The sequence below is a fragment of the Alosa pseudoharengus genome, unplaced genomic scaffold (assembly GCF_046254945.1).
Source record: "Alosa pseudoharengus isolate Yale_2024_CS ecotype anadromous, Long Island Sound unplaced genomic scaffold, YU_APseudo_1.1 YU_APseudo_1.1_scf_9, whole genome shotgun sequence".
Lineage (NCBI taxonomy): Eukaryota > Metazoa > Chordata > Actinopteri > Clupeiformes > Clupeidae > Alosa > Alosa pseudoharengus.
The window spans coordinates 16290554-16315010 of NW_027468881.1; the positions used below are offsets into that span (position 1 = coordinate 16290554).

At 40.6% G+C, this 24457-nt stretch overlaps 2 protein-coding genes across 2 annotated transcripts; both read right to left on the reverse strand.

Annotated features, from left to right (window-relative positions):
* Positions 1–790: 790 nt before the first annotated feature.
* On the reverse strand, positions 791–7917 carry LOC143114999 (phospholipase A and acyltransferase 2-like). Its single transcript, XM_076276837.1, has 4 exons — positions 7900–7917; positions 4722–4842; positions 984–1285; positions 791–859 (listed from the first exon to the last, which is right to left on the reverse strand). Exons 1-4 carry the CDS (start codon positions 7915–7917, stop codon positions 791–793), a joined length of 510 nt encoding a protein of 169 aa, XP_076132952.1.
* A 6002-nt stretch (positions 7918–13919) lies between these two features.
* Positions 13920–18469, reverse strand: emilin3a (elastin microfibril interfacer 3a). Its single transcript, XM_076275904.1, has 4 exons — positions 18155–18469; positions 17672–17791; positions 16433–17172; positions 13920–16277 (listed from the first exon to the last, which is right to left on the reverse strand). Exons 1-4 carry the CDS (start codon positions 18298–18300, stop codon positions 14299–14301), a joined length of 2985 nt encoding a protein of 994 aa, XP_076132019.1. The 5' UTR covers positions 18301–18469; the 3' UTR covers positions 13920–14298.
* Positions 18470–24457: the final 5988 nt, after the last annotated feature.

Here is a 24457-nt window from a genome sequence, read left to right on the forward strand (position 1 = left end):
CACATGTTAGAATTATTTCCCCCCCTGCGTATCAGGATATCAGGATAGAACGTTTTCTTAACAGTTTCCATCCACACAGGTTCTACAGTAGGTATCAGGTACTACAGGTTCTACGAGATTTCAGAGTGCCATGTTAAATTAAGTTCAGTTCAATTCATCTTTGAAGTATGCCAAATATATTTGTATTTGTCCCCAACACAGTTTTCACTGTCAATATTACAAACAAACAAATTGTAAAATCTTAAAAGAATAGTGTCAGAATGAATAATAAATCATGGACCAGCTAGGAAACAGACAATATACATAGTCAAGTCAAGTCAAGTCAAGTTTATTTATATAGCGTATTTCATACACAGAGGTCATTCAATGTGCTTTACATAAATCAATCAATAAATCTACTCTCGTCTCCCATGAGAACTGATCTTGTGTGTCCTGTGAGGTGTATGGGTGTGTGTTGAGCTTAACATGTTATAGTTAGTTAATTTAGCTGATAAGTTTGTCCAACGCAACTTAAAAAACATTATATAAAACAGAAATAACATTTAAAAAGTTAATGAACATAATGAAGTGACATGATATAATCAATAATGTATCATTTTATTATTATTTTTTTTTAGAAATCTCTAAATGTGCTTGTAATTTGGACCACATCCACTAGAGTTCACTGTTACCCATAACTGTTCTATCTGTTATTTTTCCTTTAAAAGTTGTTAGAGGATTTACAGAGTAATAAATAGGTTGATGTGGGAAAATATGTACCTATGTACATCTATACACATGACTGCAACTGTCATGACATTAATCTCTGGAAGGTTTTTGTTGCCTCTTGACATTCCTTATTCTTGGTTCTACCAGGGATCTGTTAAGGTGGTAAAATATAAGAGAGGAATGGGATGACAAGTTATGTTGAAAACAATGCAATGGATGATATAAAAAACAGGAGATACTAAATTACTTTCATTTTGATGCATTTTGTGCATTACCTGGTTACAAATACCGACTCCATATCGTACAAATGTGGCAAAGTGTTCACAGTTCACAGAGAGCAATTTGTAGTGCAGGTCATGGCCCAGAAGAGCGGTTCGGCGCTGTCGGATGTCACATTCTGGAGATGGCCTGCGGGCATGGAGATTGTTGCTGATGGTGACATGGGCTCCTCTCGGTACATTGATGTCAGCTATGTGCTGCCGGCGTATTTTTGTTTCCCCCAGCAGTATATCTCCACTCAGAGGGACCAGCTTTTGCAGGACAAACTTTCGAAACTTTCTCGTCAACTTTCCTTCATCTGGGAATAACATATGTAGCAATTCATGAATGAATAAACTGCAGACTGTATACAAAGGCAAAATAAGCACCACTGTCCCAAGTTCCCAACTTCTTTTTTTGTTTTGTATTTTTTGTTTATTAATGTACATTCAAATACTAAGGTAATACATGAATTCAATGTAAATCAAAAGGACTATGGCTGTATCTATAAAGAGATAAAATGTCGTTTTAAATCCATACATAATATGAGCTTTATTTTAAGAGTGAAAAACTCTTTTGTCGGTACAAAAACGAGATATCCTTATTCTGAGTCTCAATATGGATTTTCCAGAAGACGTTAAACCAGACATAGAATGGAAAACTGTTTTTACCTTGGATTTGTTGAATAAGGAGAGTTTGGTGCATGGCCACAAAGTTATACTTAAACTGGAAACATGGTTGTTTCCTTCTTTATATGCAAAGCTTGAACTTGAAAAAGGCGAATCTGAACCAAGACAGACTGTAATGTAAATACAGACTGTGACGCAAACCATCTCTCTCATCACGTTACCATTTTATGTTACCATTTTGAGTTAGAGATGCAGGTAGATGTTACTGAAGCTTATTGTGAACGGTCTTTAGCTGCAAGGCAGCCAATCAGCGTAGATCTCACTTCATTATTCATGTAGGTGCCAGATAAGCATGAGTGGCCACTACAGTGCATACGGAAAGTATTCAGCGTTTCACTTTTTTCACATTTCATTATGTTTCAGACTCATCTTTGTTTTCTCATTAATCTACACCCAATACTCCAACACCCCACAAAAAAGCAAGTGTTTGGAGTGTTTTGTAAATGTATATAAAAAAAAAATACTTTTTTACATAAGTATTCAGACCCTTTTTTATGACGCCATTGAGCTCTGGTGCATCCTACTTCTATCAATGGTCCTTGAGATGCTTCTACAACTTTGGAGTCCACCTGTGCCTAAATGAATTCACTGGACATTATTAGGAGAGGCACACATCTCTTTATATGAGACCTCACAGTTGATGGTGTATGTCAAAGTAAAAACCAAGCTATGAGGTCAACCTGTGACACAAGGTTGTGTGGAGACACAGATCTGGGGAAGGGTACAAGACAATTTCTGCAGCATTGGAAGTGCATAAGAGCACGGTAGCCTCCATCATTTTCAAATGGAAAAGTTTGAAACAACCAACAGTCTTCATAGGGCCTTGGTCAGACAGGTAACCAAGGACCCATTGGTCACTATGAATGAGATCTAGTCTAGAGTTCTTTTGAGAAGATGAGAGTAGCGTAAAGATGGACAAACATCAGTGGAGCACTCCACCAATCAGGCCTTTAAAGGAGAATTCCGGTGTGATATTGACCTAAAGTGTATTGAAACATGATACCGAGTGTGAACGTATGTCTCATAGCCCATCTCGGCTTGTTCCCTGCACTCCAAAATCTGGCGCTGGTTAGCCGATGCTACCAACAGCTTTTTCAATTGTGGTGCTTCGGCATCGGGCTAGCCATGCAAATAAATCACTGTTTTACACCATTTACGAGGCTCAATGTATCTCCACACTTCATTGGTAGACTTCCGAGGGCCCTGACATTTAAAACGAGACATTGAGAACTTTGAAAAAGCACTGGTAGTTTACTTACAAGACGATTTATACAGACAGTATCTTCACGAAGTTTAGCGTTTGCAGCCATCTTGAATTTAGTCACGATAAGTCGAGCGACGAGTAAGAATGAACAGGTATGATAAGGGATCAGATTCCAAAAATAATTCAGTGGAAATGCATGGATTCCAGTTTCTTCCAGTAGCAGCAACTGGAATCCATGCATTTCCACTGAATTATTTTTGGAATCTGATCCCTTATCATACCTGTTCATTCTTACTCGTAGCTCGACTTATCGTGATTAAATTCAAGATGGCTGCAAACGCTAAACTTCGTGAAGATACTGTCTGTATAAATAATCTTGTAAGTAAACTACCAGTGCTTTTTCAAAGTTCTCAATGTCTCGTTTTAAATGTCAGGGCCCTCTGAAGTCTACCAATGAAGTGTGGAGATACATTGAGCCTCGTAAATGGGTGTAAAACAGTGATTTATTTGCATGGCTAACCCGATGCCGAAACACCACCATTGAAAAAGCTGTTGGTAGCATCTGCTAACTAGCGCCAGATTTTGGAGTGCAGGGGGCAAGCCGAGATGGGCTATGAGACATACCTTCATACTCGGTATCATGTTTCAATACACTTTAGGTCAATATCACACCGGAATTCTCCTTTAAGTAATTTAATCCATTTTAAGATGAGTCTGAAACATAACGAAATGTGGAAAAAGTGAAGCGCTGTGAATACTTTACGTATGCACTGTATCTGCTTATTCCCCAGCCTAATTATTGGATTGTAAAATACAATAGCAGAGTTGTATGAAGTATCAGAAACCCACACTTCAGTAGAAGTACATACATTTGATCAGAAAATGACTTAAGTAAAAGTAAAAGTCATTTATAAGCATACCTCTTAAGTAAAAGTCTTAAAGTATCTATTATTATACTTAAGTATGACAAGTTTCTGCTGTTAGTGAATGTGTGTGTGTATGTTGTCTGTATGCTACTGTGACCTTGAATTTCCCCTAGGGATCAATAAAGTATCTATCTATCTATCTATCTAAGTAGCCCATTATAAAACATACTTAGAAGTACAAAGTACTAATACAAGCTTTCAAGGCCAATTGGGGTGACACTGACAACCCTCTCCTTTGCATTTTATTAAAAAAGAAAGCAGTCAGAACTTTGAGTAAGCTATTAAGTTCATGCAGAATTTTAAAACGTGGTGCCTACACTCCATACACAATGTCTTCGAAGCCTGAACAAAGGCATGGTTGCCATTCATTTTTCACTGCAGCTTCCTTTTATAGGCCTAGATGAAGTTTATCCAACATGTTTAGAAAGGCAGCTACATTACACTCCTTAAACATGCTTTGAAAGGCTAAACAAAAGTGCTAGACAGTACATAGGCCTTGGTGTGCTATGGCTTAATACTAGCTATATTTGCTAGGCCTTAACTCTGTCACTATGTCTTCATTCATTGCTGTGTCCCGTGGTGACATGAGGTCAGCAAACATGCTGAATGGGAACTGTGGCTTTTGTTTTCATTAGCACATTATCTTAGCCTATACTTCTACTTAATGCTGCTAATGAAAATGTAGTGGAGTAAAAGTATACATTCAATTTAAAAAATGTAGTAAAGTAAAAGTAGGAAGAAAAATAAAAACTCAAGTAAAGTACTGTACTTAAGTATTTCTAATTAGTTACTTTACATCTCATTGGTTTTTGACAAACCAAAGTTGCATAACTTCTATGTTAACATCAGAGAACAAGATAACATAGGCTACTCCGTTCCTCCATTCTATGTCATCTTTAAGGTTTAAGAGGTCAAGTTCTGTCTCAATAGTCTTACCTGCAACGGCAAAATGGACGACATAGCCTTCTCCATCATAAACACCCCAGTGAGAAAATCCAACCGGATAAGAGAACTCAATCAAATCACCAAACCGGGCATTGTCCTCAATGTATTGAATCTGTGTTAATACATAATATAGTTTGCTCTGAGAATTCATCTCACAGTGACCATACTCTATCTAATGCATGCTTGACCACTTCACTGACAATGCTTTTTATAAGTTTGACAAATTTACAAAACAATGATTTTTTATATTCTCTACTATTAGTGTGGCACTTTGATGGCAAGGCGATTCACAATGCAAGTGGACAAGGAATGAAAGTGAAAAGAGAAAATATAAAATAAACAATAAAAAGCTGCATTGTAAATGAACCCTTTGACTGACTGCTCAACCGTTTGGTAGAGCACACTTTAAGACATCATATCTTACCAAAAAATCAAACTGTTTTAAATGTAAACATATGGAGCCATATCTACCACTTGAGCACTACATGTTAAGCACAAAATATTTGCTCAGTACCTCTGTAATGTCGAAGGCCACACCTTCTCATCATACGCGATTTAAGAAATTAATTTACGCGATTTCGGCCATATTTTGTGGAGTCACATCTACCAAGTTTTTAAAGGTAAGACTTTTTTTTCTTCATTATTATGTAAAAATGAAGTGGAATAACACATGTATTAACTTACATTAAGAAAAAAATAATATTTTCATGGTTAAATAATGGTTTGAAAACATGCTCTACCAAACGGTTGATGTGCCTGTCAATGGTAAAAGTCAGGTCCGTATAGATAATACTAGAAAACATGACAAAGTTCATGAATTAATCATATTAACCATTATATACTGTTTTAAAATGTATACTACTACTGTTAACACAGCATATATATGTTTAAAAAGCATGCATACACATGAAATATATCAAATAGGCTTATTAGCTATGCTAATCGATGCTAATTCAATGCAATTCAATACATTTTGGTCTGTACCATGAAGGGGAAACTGATTCAACTATATAAACCATATATTTTCTGAAAGCTTAGACCCTCAGGATGTAATCTAACATGACATGAGACATGTCCCACCCTCCTCATTAGTATGCTGCCCAAGCATAATACATTGGGTATTGGTAAATAGTGTATATGGCTAATACCGTTTTGGGCTATCATGTCATGAGGAGGGTGACAAATGTCAAAACCCATGTCAGTTCACATCTAGAGGGTATATGCTTTCAGACAATGTATGGTTTAGGTGGTTGAACCAGTTTTTCCTAAATAGCACAGACCTAAAGGGATCAGCCATATACCTGATTTACCAATACCCAATGTGTAATGCATGGGCAGCATACTAATGAGGAAGGTGGGACATGTCTCATGTTAGATCACATCCTGAGGGTCTAAGCTTTCAGAAAATATATGGTTTTTATAGTTGAACCAGTTTTTCCTAAATGGCACAGACCCAAAGGTATCAGCCATATACCGATTTACTGTACCAATACCCAATGTGTTATGCATGGGCTGCATACTAATGAGGAGGGTGGGACATGTCTCATGTCATGTTAGATCACATCCTGAGGGTCTAAGCTTTCAGAAAATATTTGGTTTATATAGTTGAATCAGTTTTCTCTTCATGGCACTGACCAAAATGTATTATGTGTACACGTTCTTCACCTAAATCCATAGAATCCCATTCATTTCAATGGTAAATTTACTTAAGTGGTCTACAGGTACAGGCATGAGTTTGTTTATTGTTAACATGATTTATCTTAAACTCTAGGACCAGGGCTACAAGTCAAGTCAAGTCAAGTCAAGTTTATTTATATAGCGCATTTCATACACAGAGGTCATTCAATGTGCTTTACATAAACAAAACCAAACAATAATAACAAATAAAAGCATAGAAGGGCAATATAGTCAAAGAATAGTTAAAAGGTAAAGATCATAATAAAAAGAAAACATAAAACAAGGTAAAATCATTTAAAAATAAAGAATAATTAGTAAGCAAAACAAAGGTAAAAGTAGTAAAAAAAAAAGTAATAAAAGACAAAGTAGAATAAATATCAAGGCAGATTCAGAATTTGTAACTCGGCACAGTTAGCAGAAAGCATCTGAGAACAGTTTGGTCTTAAGTCTAGATTTAAAACTGGCTACAGTTGGGGCCTTTTTGATGTCATCCGAAAGTTGGTTCCACAGCTGAGCCGCATAGCAGCTAAAAGCTGCTTCACCATGTTTAGTTCTAACTATAGGTTTTACTAGCAGGTTTTTCACCTGGGACCTGAGAGGACGAGAAGGTGTGTACTGCTGAAGCATGTCTGACAAGTATTTAGGTCCTGCTCCATTTACTGATTTATAAACAAGCAATAGTGCTTTAAAGTCAATTCTGTGACTTACTGGAAGCCAGTGCAAGGACTTAAGAATTGGAGTAATGTGGTCAGTTCTTTTAGTTTTTGTTAGAATCCTAGCTGCTGCATTTTGTATCACCTGAAGCTGTTTAATAGTCTTTTTAGGAAGGCCTGTGAACAGTCCATTGCAGTAATCAACCCTGCTGGAGATAAATGCATGAATGAGTTTTTCTAAGTCATATTTTGACATCAGCCCTCTGAGTTTGGCAATATTTTTGAGGTGGTAAAAAGCTGATTTAGTTATCGCTTTCATGTGGCTGTTGAAATTTAGATCACTGTCAATTAATACACCAAGATTTTTAACAGTATCCTTTGCCTTCAACCCTTTTGTGCCAAGGAGAGTGGCAACCCTAAGTCTTTCCTCATTTTTACCAAATATAATTACTTCAGTTTTTTCTTTGTTCAGCTGAAGAAAATTTTGAGACATCCAGGTGTTGATTTGTTCTATACACTGACACATAGATTCAAGAGGACCATAGTCGTTTGGTGATAGAGCTAGATAATACCACTTTTTTTGGGAAAGAACTGTTTTCTTTCAGTAAAACACAATAATCTCATGCCAATGTCAGATAACTGACTTTTACCATTAACAGGCACTTCAACCGTTTGGTAGAGGTTTATAGAAATTGAATGGGAGGGTCCTTTGAAAAAAAAATCACAGATTTTCCATACTACAGCCTAATAGAGCAAGATAAAACAAAAAAAACATTTTTTCATTACTTTTATCATGGTGTGCCAGTTAAAGGGTTTAAGTATATGTGAAAAGCTTGTACCTGCTGGTAATATTCCATTGCACTTTTTACCCCTAGACGTGAGTAGCTGTCTCTCCACTTGCGTCTGGAAGAATGACACATTTAGGTCTATTATTATAAATCTTTAACTGAGCAACATTTCATGTTTGACCTTCACAAGAACTTCAATTGAATATCAGCTTTTCAGCCAAAATTGAATATAATATTATGAATGTAAACAGATCATTGTCACTCACACAAATCTAATGAATGAAGTTAAATAAAATAAAAAAAACAAGTATAGACCCAGAAACACGCTTGATTGACCTCCATCACCTCAGTTTTTTCACTGATATGAGTAATTTCAGATAAACACAGGAGAGATTTCTAGTGCTAGCCTTCAAGAGCATTTCACTGAGATTATCAAGCAAGCATGAGATAAAATATATATATATATATTAAAAAGATTATTGTGTATGAAACTTCTCATGGTAAATACCAACCTGTGTCATAAAGAGTTGCAAAATCAAATTTCGACTGTACGTGTCAAAGTAACGAGGATAATCTGATACTCCCAACAAAGACCAGTGACCAGATCATACAATAGAAAACCAACACAATGACAAGTTGTAAAATCTAGGTATTGTGACCAACACAGTACATAGAGATCACCCTTTCACCTCCATTCCGTTTTGAGAGAGATCAGTTGTGTAAAAGAGAGATATATTTTCACTTACGTCACTTTGTGAATTGCCCTCAGTGGTGTGGTTCAGAATAATTGTCCAAACAAAATGTGTTTTCAAGTTAGTCCTATGGTACTGTAGCTGTATGTAGGTCTGTTCCCGGTGTGTGGTTGTCTGTCAATTTTTAACCATTTTTATTACCCCTCTATGACCAGGTATTTCCACTTGTTTATTTTACTGGCAAATTTTACTGCCAATTGTTTTTCAGACTTACAGGTGAGACATTGTGTAATTAATACACAATTAGCCAAAATTATAATATGAATCAAACAAATAGAAAATAATTTTAAAGTAGGCTAAAGATAATTACATATCATAGATAATGAATTGTATAATTTGCAGATTATTCTATAGGCACAGATTTTGACATAATTCAACAGACTTTTCAACTTATAAGACACAATATCAAGGTTACGGGTATACAAAGAAATAACTCATAGAGGTTTTTCCAAAGTTATGGGTGCTCATAGAGGTAACTCATAAAGGTTTGCATAAGGGCCCAAGATGACTGGAAGCCCATTGCCACAGGCCCCCCATCTAGCATCTAGTCAGATCCTAAACGCAGTCTCTATTTAGTTTTGCACAATGTGAATGTGCAGAACTAAATAGTGAGGTGGGCAGCCGTGGCCTACTGGTTAGCGCTTCGGACTTGTAACCAGAGGGTTGCCGGTTCGAACCCTGACCAGTAGGCATGGCTGAAGTGCCCTTGAGCAAGGCACCTAACCCCTCACTGCTCCCCGAGCGCAGCTGTTGTTGTAGGCAGCTCACTGCGCCGGGATTATTAGTGTGTGCTTCACCTCACTGTGGGCCAGATGTACTAACGCTTTTGCGCCCACTTCAGGCGTATTTGTTTCGCAACGTGCGTGTAAAATCATTGCGAGGTATGTACAAACGGGCCGCAATGATGTAAAAGTGCAAACTGCCTGTCGCAGGGAGCTGAAAAGGGCTAATTGCGTTATTCGTGTCATGCATAATGCATTCATGGGAGGATCCAGGGGAAAGTGGGAGTCAGAGCCCGTTTACGGAGAGCCGGATCACTCCCAATTAACTCCATTGTACCTGCAATCTGTTGCAGTTCCGCTAGGGGCGATAATGAATAAGTGCAAAAACAATGGGGGTCTATGGAGCTAGACGGCTAAATTTGTCTCTTTCACCTGGTTGTCCTTGAGAAATTGAAGATTTGATTGTGGTTTCTGCAAGCTCACTATGGATTATAGGTCAAAAGTTGAATGAACGAGTACTTACGTCCTTTCGATTTCTTACAGGTTGGGTCGTTGTTGCCCACAACACACTAGCTTTCTGCTAATGAGTGACGTCAAAAGGCTTTTTAGAACAAATAAGTGACTCAAAAAATATAATACTCAGCGGTGTGTATTTTCTCTGTCCCCTCTTTCGCGTGCAACATTCAAATTTCTGGGCAAAAAAATATATCCCGAGAAAAGTGTATTTGAGGGGTACAGCTCCATAGACCTCCATTCTACACTTATTCGTGAGCGCCCCCATGTGGAACTGCAACCAGTTCAGAAACCGGAAGTTTCCCGAGAGTGGCTTGTTCTCCCCTTATTAGACATTCTCTGTGGGAGTTTAGCGTAAAAAGATGGGAGGGGAAGCGTAAAGAGCGCCTAATTATGTATTCCGCGGTATGTACAAAGACTGCTCCTGAAAGCCCACGTCTATTCTGCGCCTAAATACTTCCGCCTTGTAAAAGTAGGTGTTAATCCAAATTGCAGTCCAATGCGTCAATAAGAGAACCTTTCAAAGACAACAGAATCGCTATTTAGAGCACAATGTAGTACAAGTATTTGTAGGCTACTATCAAAAGCAACCCTAACTTTCGTTGGCCTTTCGAATGTCTTACTTTCAGTTTCACATCATTCACTTAAACTTTCTTACTTACTAGATTTGACCAATTTTCCATAGCCTATGTGCACAAGTAGTTTGAGTAAAACTACTGATCTTCATTATCTCCCTGCTTGTTGACATCTTATGTATGGTATTAGTTCATGATCGCTAAACGTTTGATTCTTTTTAATGTTGTCATCAGTTAACTTCATTCAACTGCGCTTGTATGTGTGTAGGCTCTGTTGTTCAGTTGTGGACGTTCGTAAATTGCGTTTTTTGGGCGGAGAAAGGCAGAAAGGCCAGTTTACACTAGTTTGATAAATACGACGGAAACTTGGGTCTGACAGCGTTTGCAATCTGCGGTTTGTCCATGACGCTGATAACGCTATGTTCGCAAATGTACGTACATCTGGCCCTCTGTGTTCACTGTGTGCTGAGTGCAGGGGCGGAGTGGCAATCTGGACGATCGGGAGTTTTCCCGGTGGGCCGGCCGATGAGTCTGCGTGATGCGGGCCGGCCCATAGAGTTATTACAGCGGCCCCAAGTCGTCCGCGGCCATCGACTCGGCTAATGCACTAAGAATCTTCTGCGAAAATCTCCGAGATTCACACTATCAATTGGAAAAAGTCCAACCAGTATTTATACCACTTGCTCACTGTCTATATGTCATTCATGGTTACCCTGCACACTCATCTCTCCCATGCTGATTTTTGTGTAGGCTAGCCTTAGTTTTTTATCTTAATTCATTTTTGTCTGATTTAGGCGTTACAGAACTTTCATCACAAATAAAAAATTACAATTTAATTTGTTTGTACTTAAATTAACGTAAGCCTAAACTAGAATGGAGCAAAGGGTGGGAGGCCCGTGCCGTCCGAATTTTTCCGGTGGATTTTAGTGCCCCACTCCGCCCCTGGCTGAGTGTGTTTCACTAATTCATGGATTGGGATGAATGCAGAGACCAAAATTCCCTCACGGGATCAAAAGAGTATATTATACTATACTTATACTTAATGTGACTGTAACTTACTCAGTAGTGGTTGCACACATAACTACATCATGCATAATCATGTACTTGATTTGTGTGTTGCTGTTGACATGTTTTGTTCACTTTATAAAGCATTAGTATAAAATCATTATGTGTGTATTGTATTTATTTCATGAACCCGTAGCTTCAAATTCTGGTTGAATCCGGCACCACGATTCAATTGGCATGCAGGCCCCATAGTTAAAATGAGTATGCTTGCAATCCACAAATCCATCACAAACCTTAAGAGATCACCAGGGAGATGCTGTTAAATGCTGTAGAGGATATAGATGCTGTAGATGATATTTATATGAATCAAAAGCATAGCGGATATGTGCAAGTAAAGAATATAACATTAAAGCAATGGTTCGGAGTAATTTCCCCCTAGGGTTCTTTGCACCATGACCCTGAGCCAAACACCCTCCCAGAACCTTTTTTCCCTTGGTCGAGCCCTGGTCGAGTAGCGCTGTCAGAAACTAATGACGTTTTGCAGTCATGATGGAACCAACTTTTATCTCTTAAATTACCCCACTAATAATGCCCTGAATGGTACGAAACTTCTGCAGTAGTACAACTACGACCTTTAGTCCAATAACGAGGCATTAGAAAGTTTGTAAGTGCACCAGGAGTTTATTTAAACTAGATGTACCGCAGAGCGGTACAAAATATGACCGCCGCCCAGTCCAACACATTTTTTCCACAAAAATAAATCACGCTGAAAGGCCTATATGATTCTAACTGTCTCACTAAATTGCATTATCCACACTCAATTCTCACTGATATCTGCTAGACAACAAGTACCAAAACATGATTAGTTCATAGATTTCACATGTAAAATTCATTTTATACAACCACACCTCCATCTTGCCTGTTCATAATTCTGAGAAATTCTTGAATTGTGTGCATGTGTGCATGTACATGTTTATGTTGTGTGTGTGTGTGTGTGTGTGTGCTTGTGTGTGATGTGCCTGCGTATGTGCCTGTGCATGCAAGCGTACATATGTCTACTGTGTGAGTATGTGTCATACGTATGATTACTGTGAATGTATGTATGTGTGTGTGTGTGTGTGTATCTGTTTGTGCACATGTGTGCACATGAAATGGGTTAACATGACCCCTGGAGGCAAACATACTGAAAAAAATGGTCATCCTAGTCCCTACAGTTCTCAAGATATTCACAGAGAACTGGGTCTGCCCTACCCTCCTTTCGGGGGGTCCAGTCCAGCGGGGGGGCTACAGATCAAAACGAAAAACGACGGTTCCATGCTATCCATGTGGGGTTACATGCCACACTTCCAATTTCGTGCAGTTTTTACTATGTTAGGTCACAGATACCTTCAATTACAACACCTCATTTTTACTTTTTTGTGTTTAACTAGGTGGCGCTATACATGAAATGAGTGGTTATGGAATGGGTTGACATGGCCCCTTGAGATCAACATACAAAAAAAATGGTCCTTCTAAACCTTACGGTTCTCGAGATATTCACAGAAAACGATGGTTCCATGCTATCCATGTGGGGTTACATGCCCACCAAGTTTCGTGTACCCTGGTCTTTCAGTGTCCCGGGAATCATTGACGGAAATTTGGGCAAAAAGGAAAAAAAATCTGACTAAACCTATTCGCTTCGCTGTGCGGCGGTCATAATAAACTCCTGGTGCACTTACAAACTTTCTAATGCTTCGTTATTGGACTAAAGGTCATAGTTGTACTACTGCGGACGTTTCGTACCATTCAGGGCATTATTAGTGGGGTAATTTACGAGATAAAAGTTGGTTCCATCACGACTGCAGAACGTCATTTTTTCTGACAGCGCTACTCGACCAGGGTCGACCAAGGGAAAAAAGATTCTGGGAGGGTGTTTGGCTCGGGGTCATGGTGCAAAGGACCCTAGGGTGAAATTACTCCGAACCATCGCTTTAAGAAGAATTATTCGCCAATGGGGTTCTTATCATCTCAAAATGCTCAGTATGCGTATCCTTTTTGGACAGCTAGTAATGCATCTTAGCATGCACCAATGACATGACCGTGTTGCATTCCTTCCTCGAACTGTATGACCCACCAGCTAGCCCAGGAATTACTGCCACTGCACTTCAATCACTGCACTGTATTGTACCAACACTTTGGTCTTTGGTCCTTTGCCTCGTACCAAATGTTTTAACTTTGTCAGACACACTGGCTAGCTAAAATTGGTTAACTATTGGTAGGTTTAAGCACTACCTAAATAATTTGCATGTATGGGTAAAGGTCTTTGATTCTAATCTGAAATGTTGACACATTGTCTTTGTGAGTTATTTCCTAGCTTTCCCAACATCTTATCTCATCAGACTGCCTCTGTTGTGATGTTTATTAATGGTCTATCTCCTACCTTCGTAATTAAGCACAATTACAAATTGTCAGTTCATTTTGTGGTTTTATTATAAACATGTAATTACAAAGTAAACACAATATTGAAACAACAGCAAAAAGGACATTAAATGACATGCATAATAGCAAAATACACACATGTTCCCCAACACCAATGTCATAATTATGATCAGTAAAAATCAGTATAAAAATTGAACAAAATAAAACAACAATCAACAATAGCAGTTCAGTAAGAATGAGACAGAGTTTTTAAGCTTAAGCTCTATACAGACACATGAAATCACATTTCTGACCCATCCCTACCCCATACAACCATTCCCATATCAGTCTCTCATTGACATACTCAAGTTTGTCTATGCTGGTGTTGGATTCACTGGTTTTGAAACCCATCATTTCATCCTATTTTTATTCTGTGCAGTTACTGTGGCTTACTAGTAAGACTTTTCTGATACCGGTGCCTTATATCTAATGTAGTTTTTTGGGGTGAATCGGCGCTGCAAACTGGTCTCCTCTTGGCTCAGCTGGTACCTCTATACGCTCCTCAGACGTCTTGTGGGTTGGCTCTATGTGAAGGACACTCAGTGCCTGAGCCAGCCCAGTATTTCCTGTGCAGTTTTTCAGTCCCTCTTTCAGCTCTGACAGCTGCAGCGAGTGACTGGTCAGAGTGCTGTTGAACTGGGCCAGGTACCCATCCGAGTGTCCCTCAAGCTCTCCGCGGATTCTCTCCAGGTCGTCAGCAAGGTGTGTCAAGCCGCCGCACTGGCCCTCCACGCGAGCCACCCTGCCGCCCACCTCGCTCACCTCCTTCTGGACGCCCAGAGCAGCCGAGCGGCAACCCTGGAGCTCACCGGCCAGCCGGCGCCTCAGCTCCTGCAGTTCGCCCTTCAGACGGGCAAGCCTCTTCTCTCCACTGCTCAGCATCGAGGCCTGCTTGCCCACCAGTTGCACCACACCCTTCACCTGCTGGGCCAGTCGCTCCTCACGACCCTGCCAAGTGGTGTTCGCCCGGCTGACCTCCTGCACCACTGCGCCTAGGGAGTCCCTCAAGCCGAGCAGGGTGTGGTTCACTGAACGCACACTCACCTTGAGCAGCGTTACCTCCCCGTGAAGGCCTTCAGCCTGTGCCTCCTCTCTCTCGGTTATTTTGTGAAGGAGAAGTGCCAGGGTCGCATTGAGACGGTTTAGCCTTTCAGCCTGCAGGTCCAGCATCTTTGTGTGGTTGTCCGCTTGACTGCTGTCCTCTTTAGTAACGTGTATATTAGTGGTTCCCTCGAGTGCAGGCACCGGGGCACAGTTTGAAGAGCACAGGAGCTCCAAATTGGACAGCTGCCTCTGCACCCGGTCTACGTCTACTGCTACCCTCTTTCGAAGCGACTCGACCTCAGTCTCCAGGGTCGGCACCCCCTGTCCTTCCAGAAGAGCAGGAGCCGTTGCATTACCCAGCTCCTCCACTGCTGCAAAGAGACGCTCCTCCAAGGCCTTGAGCTTCTCCTCTAGTCTGGAGTCTAAGCTCCTCTGAGGCTCTCCTCTTGGTCCTGCTCCTCGCAGCAGGTCCAGAGTGATGTTTAGTTTCGCTTCTACGTAACCCAAACGACCTTCCAACATGCCTTCCACATGGTCCTTGTGCCCTCCCAGCTCAGCCTTGAGATGTTTCTGTGACTGGTTCAGCCCGTGCATTGACTGCTCCAGGAGAACCACCCTCTCAGTTAAGCCGGAGACCCCATTGCAGCAGCCATCCTCTGGAGAGAGAGACTGGATCTGGGCCTGGAGGTCTGCCAGTTGCTTCCTCAGGTCAGCCATGCTTCCGCCCAGATTGTCCTCCATCTGACTCTGCCCATCCATCTGGTCCTTCTGGCACTGTCGCCGGACCTCCCCGGCTCTCTCCTTGCACCGATACTCTGCAGTCTCCACACGCCTTTCAAAGCCACCCAGGATGGCTGTGCGGGCACCGCTCAGCTTGGTGTCCACCATCTTCTCCATGGCTCTTTGAGCGTCGGGCGCAAGAGGGCTCCCTGTGAGGGAGTTCGTTGAGTTGGTCAGCATCTTCAGGGCGCCATCGTGCCCCAGCACAGTCCCCCGGAGCTCATCTAGCTCGTTAGCCTTGGCTTGGAGCTCGCTGCGGAGATCGGCTACCTTACCAACCAGCTCGGTCAGACCTGGGAACTGCACACCATCCAGGCCCACAACCTCAGGGGCCACCCCAGGAAGGTCTCCAAATCCCACCGTGGAGGCGCTAGAGGCCCCGGCTGTGTGTGGCCCTGTGGCCGGAGCTGCGGAGAGGAGGGCAGAGAGCATCCTGTTTGCGTCTTCACGCAGCGATGCGCGGAGGCTGTCCTCCAGACCGGTCACTGTGCCTCGTAGCGTCTCCAGGCCACGAGACAGACGCTGCACGTCATCTTCCATCCTGTCAAGTCTCTCAACATTCACACCATCAAGGTCCTGATCTGTCAGTGAACAGACACGAATAAGCATGAAAAATTACTATTGACTACTTGGAATAGAACAGAATACTAGGTCTCTTACAATTGAACTATTAGGTATAGTTTACCAATAGGTTACAATAGGTCTTAAATACCGACTGAAGAGTATTCATTCTTACCATAGTTTGGATGAATGTCTGCAGAAGGTGCATGCTCTTCAGGAATCAGCTCTGCCTCAACATTCACTCTAATGGGATGAGGTTCAGGGTCAGCATCATGGTCTGGATTTGGATTTAGATGGTCCGTAGATGGATCATGATGGTCCAATGAAGGATCATGGTGATCCAGTGAGGGCTCATGGTGATCCAGCATTGGGTCTTGATGATCCAGAGTGGGATCATGGTGTTCTGGTGACGAATCGTGATGGTCTGGGATGCCATCAGGATGACCATTTAAGGGATCTTGAGGATTTGAGATGGACGAGTATGAAGGATTTGGGTAAGAACCGCCATTTTGACCAAAATTATTATTAGGTCTAGTGTTCATTGGGTTCTGCCCCCAGTGACCTCCTTTGAATGGGGGCATTGGTCCTTTGAAAGGAGGCATTGGTCCCTTAAAGGAAGGCATCGGTCCCTTAAATGGTGGCATTGGGCCTTTGAATGGAGGCATGGGTCCCTTTTGCATTGGCATAGGGCCTTTGTACATTGGCATAGGGCCTTTATGCATAGGCATAGGGCCTTTATGCATAGGCATAGGACCTTTATGCATAGGCATAGGACCTTTATGCATAGGCATAGGACCTTTATGCATGGGTCCAATTTTACACCCAAAACCAGAAAATCCTGGACAACAGCGCCATTCCAGCTCTGTCACTGTCTTGTAGGCAACCTTGTACAAGGGTTTATGGAACAAGCGATACCTATAGGAGAAAACAGAATAGAGGACCATAATGTTACAGTTTGTGAACATCTTTTCCGTGTTTTGTTTAAAAGCACATTTTGTGGATATCCAAAACAAAAAGAACTCCAACGTACTCTCTCTTTAAATAGTTAAAAAGCCTTTATTTCCATGACTTGGACATTTTAATGTTTAATGTAAAAAACTCGCCATCAAGCCTTCATCTAGGAGAGAAACCAACACATTTTGTGGATTTTAGATCACTTTTGTCCATACAGTATCCTACATTTGCACACTGTTATCTTTAAAAGGTTTGGCTATGGGCTAATCCCAATGCTGCATGGGCCTTAATAGTCTTGTCTCAGACCTTGAGTTGAGAAAGAGCCCTCTATGTTTATATTTTTATAATTGAAATATTCTAGATTGAAATGTACTAAAAATGTTCACCATAGTCATTCTCATATGATTAAAAGTCAGCGTTGATTATTGTAACTTAATTGTAACCAGCACGTTCAACTCACATCAGTGTAGGACACTTTTGACCCCAGGAACATTTGTTGTATTCTGCCTTGACGTAGGGTGCTACTCCATCCTGCACGGTGAATGAGACACTCTTCTCCACAACATAAGCACAGTGGTTTCTGTGAAATCAACAAAAGGAGATAAAATGTCACTGAATGATAACATATCAATTGAATAAATACTAATGGATCAGGACTTTTCCATTACAACAATAGAAAGTATGACATAAATCCAAAAAGTGAATTTTAAATGATGACTTGGATCACACTAAACAGTATTCTCCTGAATGTAGTTATTTTTGCGTTGAAAAAAAAAATGTTCCCCCCATGAATGATTCAGTATAGATGAGGTCAGCTTTGATTTGATCAGTGGTGACACTTCTAAGTTTTGAGTTACAGTGATACAGTGCATGTATTTCTCATTTACACATATTTATCTTAGCTCAATTAGAATAATAATCCATTATGGATTGAAGTACTCACTTATGTCGACCCATGGGTTTTGCAGCATGATGCTGGGGATTTGGTTGAGACTTGAAAAGATTGTAGTGGTATGTCCCCAAAGCACCGGACAGGGACAGTAGAGAGCTCAAGGTGAGGAGAAGTGTATGGTGGGCTGTCAAAAACATCTTCTAAAGCCTCCTGTTTCCCATACAGTAGAGATTTGAAAAACAGACCAAAAAGGGAGTCCAGGTCCTTTGTTCAGCTATTTTAGGTCCAAGAGCATACCACCAAAAGTCCCTCTGTGTGGTTTAGATCCTGCTGAAGCTCTGAGCTCTGTCGGTTCAGGGCACTGGTTAGCAAGTGCTCCACTGCTGTACATGAACTCTGGTTGGTGTGGGTCTGATGTTTATGTGGTCAGCTTGGGTGATTGACAGCCAGCTTCTGCTCTCTCATAGGGCAGTGTTGATGTGGTTATTGGTGTAGCCCCACCCACACTGCCAGTTAGAGGTGGCACAAGTGTGACTTTGGAGGGTGTATGTTTGTATGTATGAGTGTGGTGTGTGTAAGTGTTGTTGTGTGACTGTGTGTATGTGTGTGTGGTGGGAAGGGGGCGGTTCTTTGTATATGTCCAATTTTGGTGCTGTCCTGTGATAACTTGAACAGCCCGCTTTAGGACTTGATTATAGAAAATGGTACACAGATTAAATACAGTTAACATTCTTAAATTTCAACAAGTAACTTAATATCAACTATAATGTCCTAACCAGATATACAGTATTTCTATTGTAAGTGAAAACATAAATCCTGTATATGAACTCCAGGAGGTAATATGCCCACTTTACATATGACACAATTGTCACTTACTAAAAATATATGTATGTATGTATGTATGTATGTATATGTGTTTGTGTGTGGCCTTAGCCTATTCCTTTATAATTTATTTTCTCAAAGAAGAACAGTTTTAAATGTCTGAATAAAAAATCTTAATTAGCTTCACACCCAACTGAGAAGCAAACACACACATGTGCACATTCTCCAGGCCACACTTACTCGCTACCACTCATTTTCCGGAGAAGCATATGGAGTAAACACCTTGTCACTCAGACAAACACGCAGCTCAGTCTGTAAACACCGGCAGCTGGCAATTACCCAGTGCAAGAGCTTTAGAGAAACACAGACCTAAAGCATTTGCTGGGGTGCTGCTACTGAATGTTTAATATTAGTTCTGAATTCAGATTCAGTATTTGTAATTTCATGGTGTGGACCTTTACACACTAGTCCTATTGGATAAACAGTATCCCACAATATTACAACATATACATAATCAGAAACACACACACACACACACACACACACACACACACACACACACACACACACATTCCAAGTGTACAGCCTCACTTTTTTTTTTGCAACCCACCCTCATCATGTAGTGTACACACACACTCCCATACACTTTGCCACGCACAAATATGTACCTTCACTTCAGCAAGCATTGGAACCAAACACAACCCATGCCTTTGTTAAGTGATGGGGCTAATTAGTCCTCTCTGTTTGGCCTGCTGCTGCAGAGAGCTTCTACTACGGCCTCAGTAGCCCTCTCACCAGCCCATTAGTCCAGTTCTTTTCCGCAGTCTGGAATAGAGTCTAATCTAGTTCAAAATGTCCAGTGTTTTTCCCCTGATGTGTTTTCCCAACTATAGAGTCCAATCAAGATAGAAAACGATTTTGTATTTGTTGCACCAGGGACAATTTTTTGGATTAGTTGCACAGTATCTAAATACCCACCATCGAGAAGGACTTATACTGCTGAGGCCTGTTATTTAATGTACAGAGGGAGGTGAAAGGTCACTCCAATATTATGGAATTTCAACCACAAACTCTAGATCACAAACCAGAACTCAAAAAACACACAACCAGAGTCATGTTATTTTAACACAGGAATACCCTTATTCTGTACCTCAGCCATAGACACATACAACCATCAGACAATATGAGTTTGTGCAGTGACAAGAAAGAAGGACACAGAAAAAATAGGCTGGAATTACTCTAGTACTAAATAGTAGGAAAAAGAAAATCTTCAGTATTAATCGGAAATGGTAAAGCACCCTTCTTAACCTAACCTTGGAAATCTTCAGCAGAGGCCGGAAAATTGGGTCATTCATTCATTGTGTCCATCACCTCACAAAGCGTTTTTGATAGAGTCCTTGTTAAGGAACTGTTTCCTGTTCCCTAACCTGGGAACACCCTAACACCATCTGAGGTAGGAGTACAGAGTAATAGAGCTTTTTGTTTTTGAGTAAGTGTGTGTGTGTGAGTGTCTGTGTATGTGTATGTGTGCGCTTGTGCATGTAACCTCAGTCTCTCAGCTGTTCAACCATGTTTCTGCAACCAGCTGTGTGTGTGTGTGTGTGTGTGTGTGTGTGTGTGTGTGTGTGTGTGTGTGTGTGTGTGTATGTGTGTGTGTGTGCGCGTGGGCATCACTTTCACCTGACAAACACAGAACCAGGCCTCCCCACCTCTGTGCCACACGACACAAACACGCTTTCATAAAAGTAGCAGGGACCACTTAGCTCCTCCACCCAGGAAGCGCACAGGAAATGATGTCATAATAGAGCCGGTGTTTCAGCTTTTACTCATCTGCTCTTAAGAAAGCCTACTTTATTCAGAGCTGAGCTGTTGGAGACATTGCATGTAATGACCTTTCAAGCAGGGTGGGGTTAGGTTTTCCTACCCACCATGCTGTTTACACTGGAATAACTGAAATTTAAAGTACTTGGTGAACATGGTCATAGGAACTAGGAGAGGGGAAGAATGGTTGCACAGTTAGCCCCCAAACTGTTGACAACTGTGATAAAGATCAATAGAAAGGGACAAGGAATACATGTGTTTGCTACTGAAGTCTGAGTCAATCAAACAATAATTTCTCTTTGCTCTTAAAATAACCAAATAGTTGGAAACCATGGGAGCAGACCTATATACACCATTTCCCATAGCATTCATCATTATAGCTTCATACTCATAGTAGCAGAGACCAAAATATGACATATGCCATTTCATTTGTCACTACAACATATAATAGGCTATTCACAATTAGACCACTGTTATGTCTCCTTCAGAGATTGAAATGCAGACACCTTAAATGCTATAGTAAGCCCACCTTTTTATATCCACTGCTGATCCAGATTTCAGCTATTATCTATTTCACCTATACAGGCTGTTAAATTCTTGCTGTTGGTTGGGGTTGCTTCCCACAGTGGCCAACTGACAACCAAACCTAATGAAGGCCCACAGTAGACAATAACTCTCAAACACAAAAACATGTCTGCTCAACTATAGACCCTTTCAATCTGTTCATAGGGGATTTCCAGTTGAAACATTCAAAACCAACACAGATACTTTGAAATGAAAATTAATCTGGCTTTAGCTTAATGCTGTACAAAATGTCGACTTTAAAACATGTTTTCTTTTTCTTTTTGTTTGTCCCCATGTTACGATTAGCTCAATGTTGTTTTCTGTGCCACCGGAAATGCCTTGGGAATGCACATGTTGGTTCATGCTGTTGAAAGGCTCTATAGCAGCAATTACATCAAGAGCATAGCAGCCTTTGTATAATCCAGGTTGACGAAGACTAGGGGATCTCACCATGAGAAACTGTTGAAGAGTTTAAGACTAATCCTTATTTTAATGAAAAGGGGTCATGGCGCAAACTGATGTCATTATGCTGTTGAAGTTACCTTCATACTCACAATTTTGTAGTCCCAAGGAGAACACTTATTATTTATGAATTCGTCAGCAGCCAGAGTTCCATTCAGAGAGCAAAGGTCTATACCAAGGCCAAATGCTGTGTTTCGCAACTTTAGTTGAGAGAACAAAATTTGCGGAGCTACCCTGTAAATCAGATCTGCTACAAAATTGAGTGGATTCTTCCTTGGCCCATGCTACACCTTCCCAAAAAGTTTCCTAAAATAATTGCGCTCATAGTCTTTGTGTTATCCAGGATAACTTATCCTGCTTACAGACAGACAGACAAACCAAAAACGTAACCTCCTTGGAGAATGTGATACAATTCCACAAAAGCAGTCCTCTAAGACATACTGTATTCTATTTTATATCACAGTCATCTTATTGTTGTAAAGGATAGTTTGTACTGATCTTCCATGTCTTCCTCCATTTAGACAAAGGGTTGCATTGGAATATGGCACTGTAAGTGTAGTGCGGAGTGCCACAGTTTTAGCTCTGGATGTGACACTATACAGACGTACACATTAAGTCAGTACATAAAAACGTTGCTTCATTCAGATTGCATGAAAACAAAATTCATGCATCATTAACTTGTAATTGACTTGTTGAAAAATTTGCTCAGATTTAGACTCTGATCCTATGTAGAATGTAGTCACAGCAGAACATTTCATCCAGGTAGTGTTGAAGACGTCAATGTTCAAAAATGCTGTAGCACACTATGAACAGTGCAAGGTGAATTTGTGTGAGGCCATACTTTTGTTAACATTTGGTGATAGGCTCTCAATTTCGCCTGTGCCCGTATCTGGATATACATTTATGTGGAGGAAAACTGAAGGGTACATGTGGGACATTTTTTTTTTTTTTTTCAGATTTTAGATGATTTTGCACAGAATGACCCTTTATCCAACCGTTGTTATAGCTCATAGTCTAGAATTTATGTTAATGTGATTTGATATTGTTTTAAGTGTACTTATCAACATATCAACAAGTTGAAGTAGCTCTGTATTTGAGTGACACATATTCACACAGATAGAGGCAATCAGTCTTTCCCTCTCTTTTCATTGTGTTTACACTCTGCACCAGACATCCACATTCAGAGCCCTCCTGTGAACTCCTACGGTCTGTCAACTCTTTAGGCCTGTGAACTCCCCAAGCTTGTGAACTCCTATGGCTTGTGAAGTCAGGTTCCCAATTATATTACCAAAGCCAGTTATATGTCTGGCCAGGAAATCAGGAAGTCCCAAAGTACCGATTTTAGCAATTATAAGGGTCTGGACGGTGTGTCTGTCTAACATTGGCGTGATTTAAGGTCAAACACATTGGTGATCATATCTGTGTGAAGGTGATTTATAGAAGCAGACTGTCCAGTAACTAAAACTTTCCCTTTGTCACAGCCTGGGTCTGTTTGACTGAGGCACATTTGACGGCCACATGGAGAGACAGCCGCTTGCAGCACACTTGTCACCGGTTTGCGAGATGTGTGGTCTTTCTGTCAAGTTTCCAGTCTTTATACACATCAGTAGAGACCCAGTCAGCAGATTTTCTGAGTTTTAGTTGTAAGAGTTTAGGAGGGCTTGAAGACTATATCTCACATACACATAAAGCTGCATATTTGCCAGACAACTTTATAGGTATTTCTTTTTGAAATTTTGCAAGGCCATAGTTCTTGCTGAGATTACGGTCAGAAAATACTACCTTCATGGATTTAATCTAGGGGCCAAAACCCTTACAATGATACGTTTTCATATTTTAGAATGCTCATTTGAGCAACTATTCTAACATACCAACAAAGCCCTAATTTAAATGACGGGCAAAATGCAAAGTCTACATAACTTGGCTAAATCTATTTGCCAATTTGATATTATGAGCAAGATCCTAAGCATGAACAATGATGGGTCAGTTAGATCATCCAACATGCTAGACAGTAGCTTTATTTCATGCATGAGACTCTATTCATTGCAAGACTATTCACTTTGCCTGTCATTTATATTAGGGCACAATGTGCCCAACTTTTTTATAATGTTCTTATTTGGTGTATTATTGTTCATTATAATGTGCAATTTAACAGTGTCTCAATTTTTTATATTATGTGCTAAAAAGTTTTTCAATTGGTTTCAGGTTTGAACAGATGCAGTTGCATCAAGATGCAGTAGATAGTGCAGTTTATCACAATGGCAATTTCCGAGGGGACTGAAATCCAGATGGTCAAGCCACTGGCTTTGCTTAGAGCATCAATGAGACAGAAGCATGCTCAAGAAGGCTGCTTTGTTGGTTGTGTTTTTTTTTTCAGCTTTGGTTCTTTGGTTGGGCATTCAGGCTACTGGCAGTGCATGTTGTGCCATGAAGGAAGGCCTTTACGTATACCAGGCACAACAGGCACATTTGCTACTGTGGTTAGCCAATTGTGACTTGCTGTTGTGTAATGTTAAATAGGCTTGGTTGCAGATCAGCCACTGTGAAAAATTCCACAAGGAATGTAGCACCTTTCTTTCCTTTGTATATCTGAAATTACATTGTGATAATACTACTGCAGATTATGACTTGTAAATAGATATTACCATCTTCATCATGCCAATGACTGTGTTATGTCATAATTAA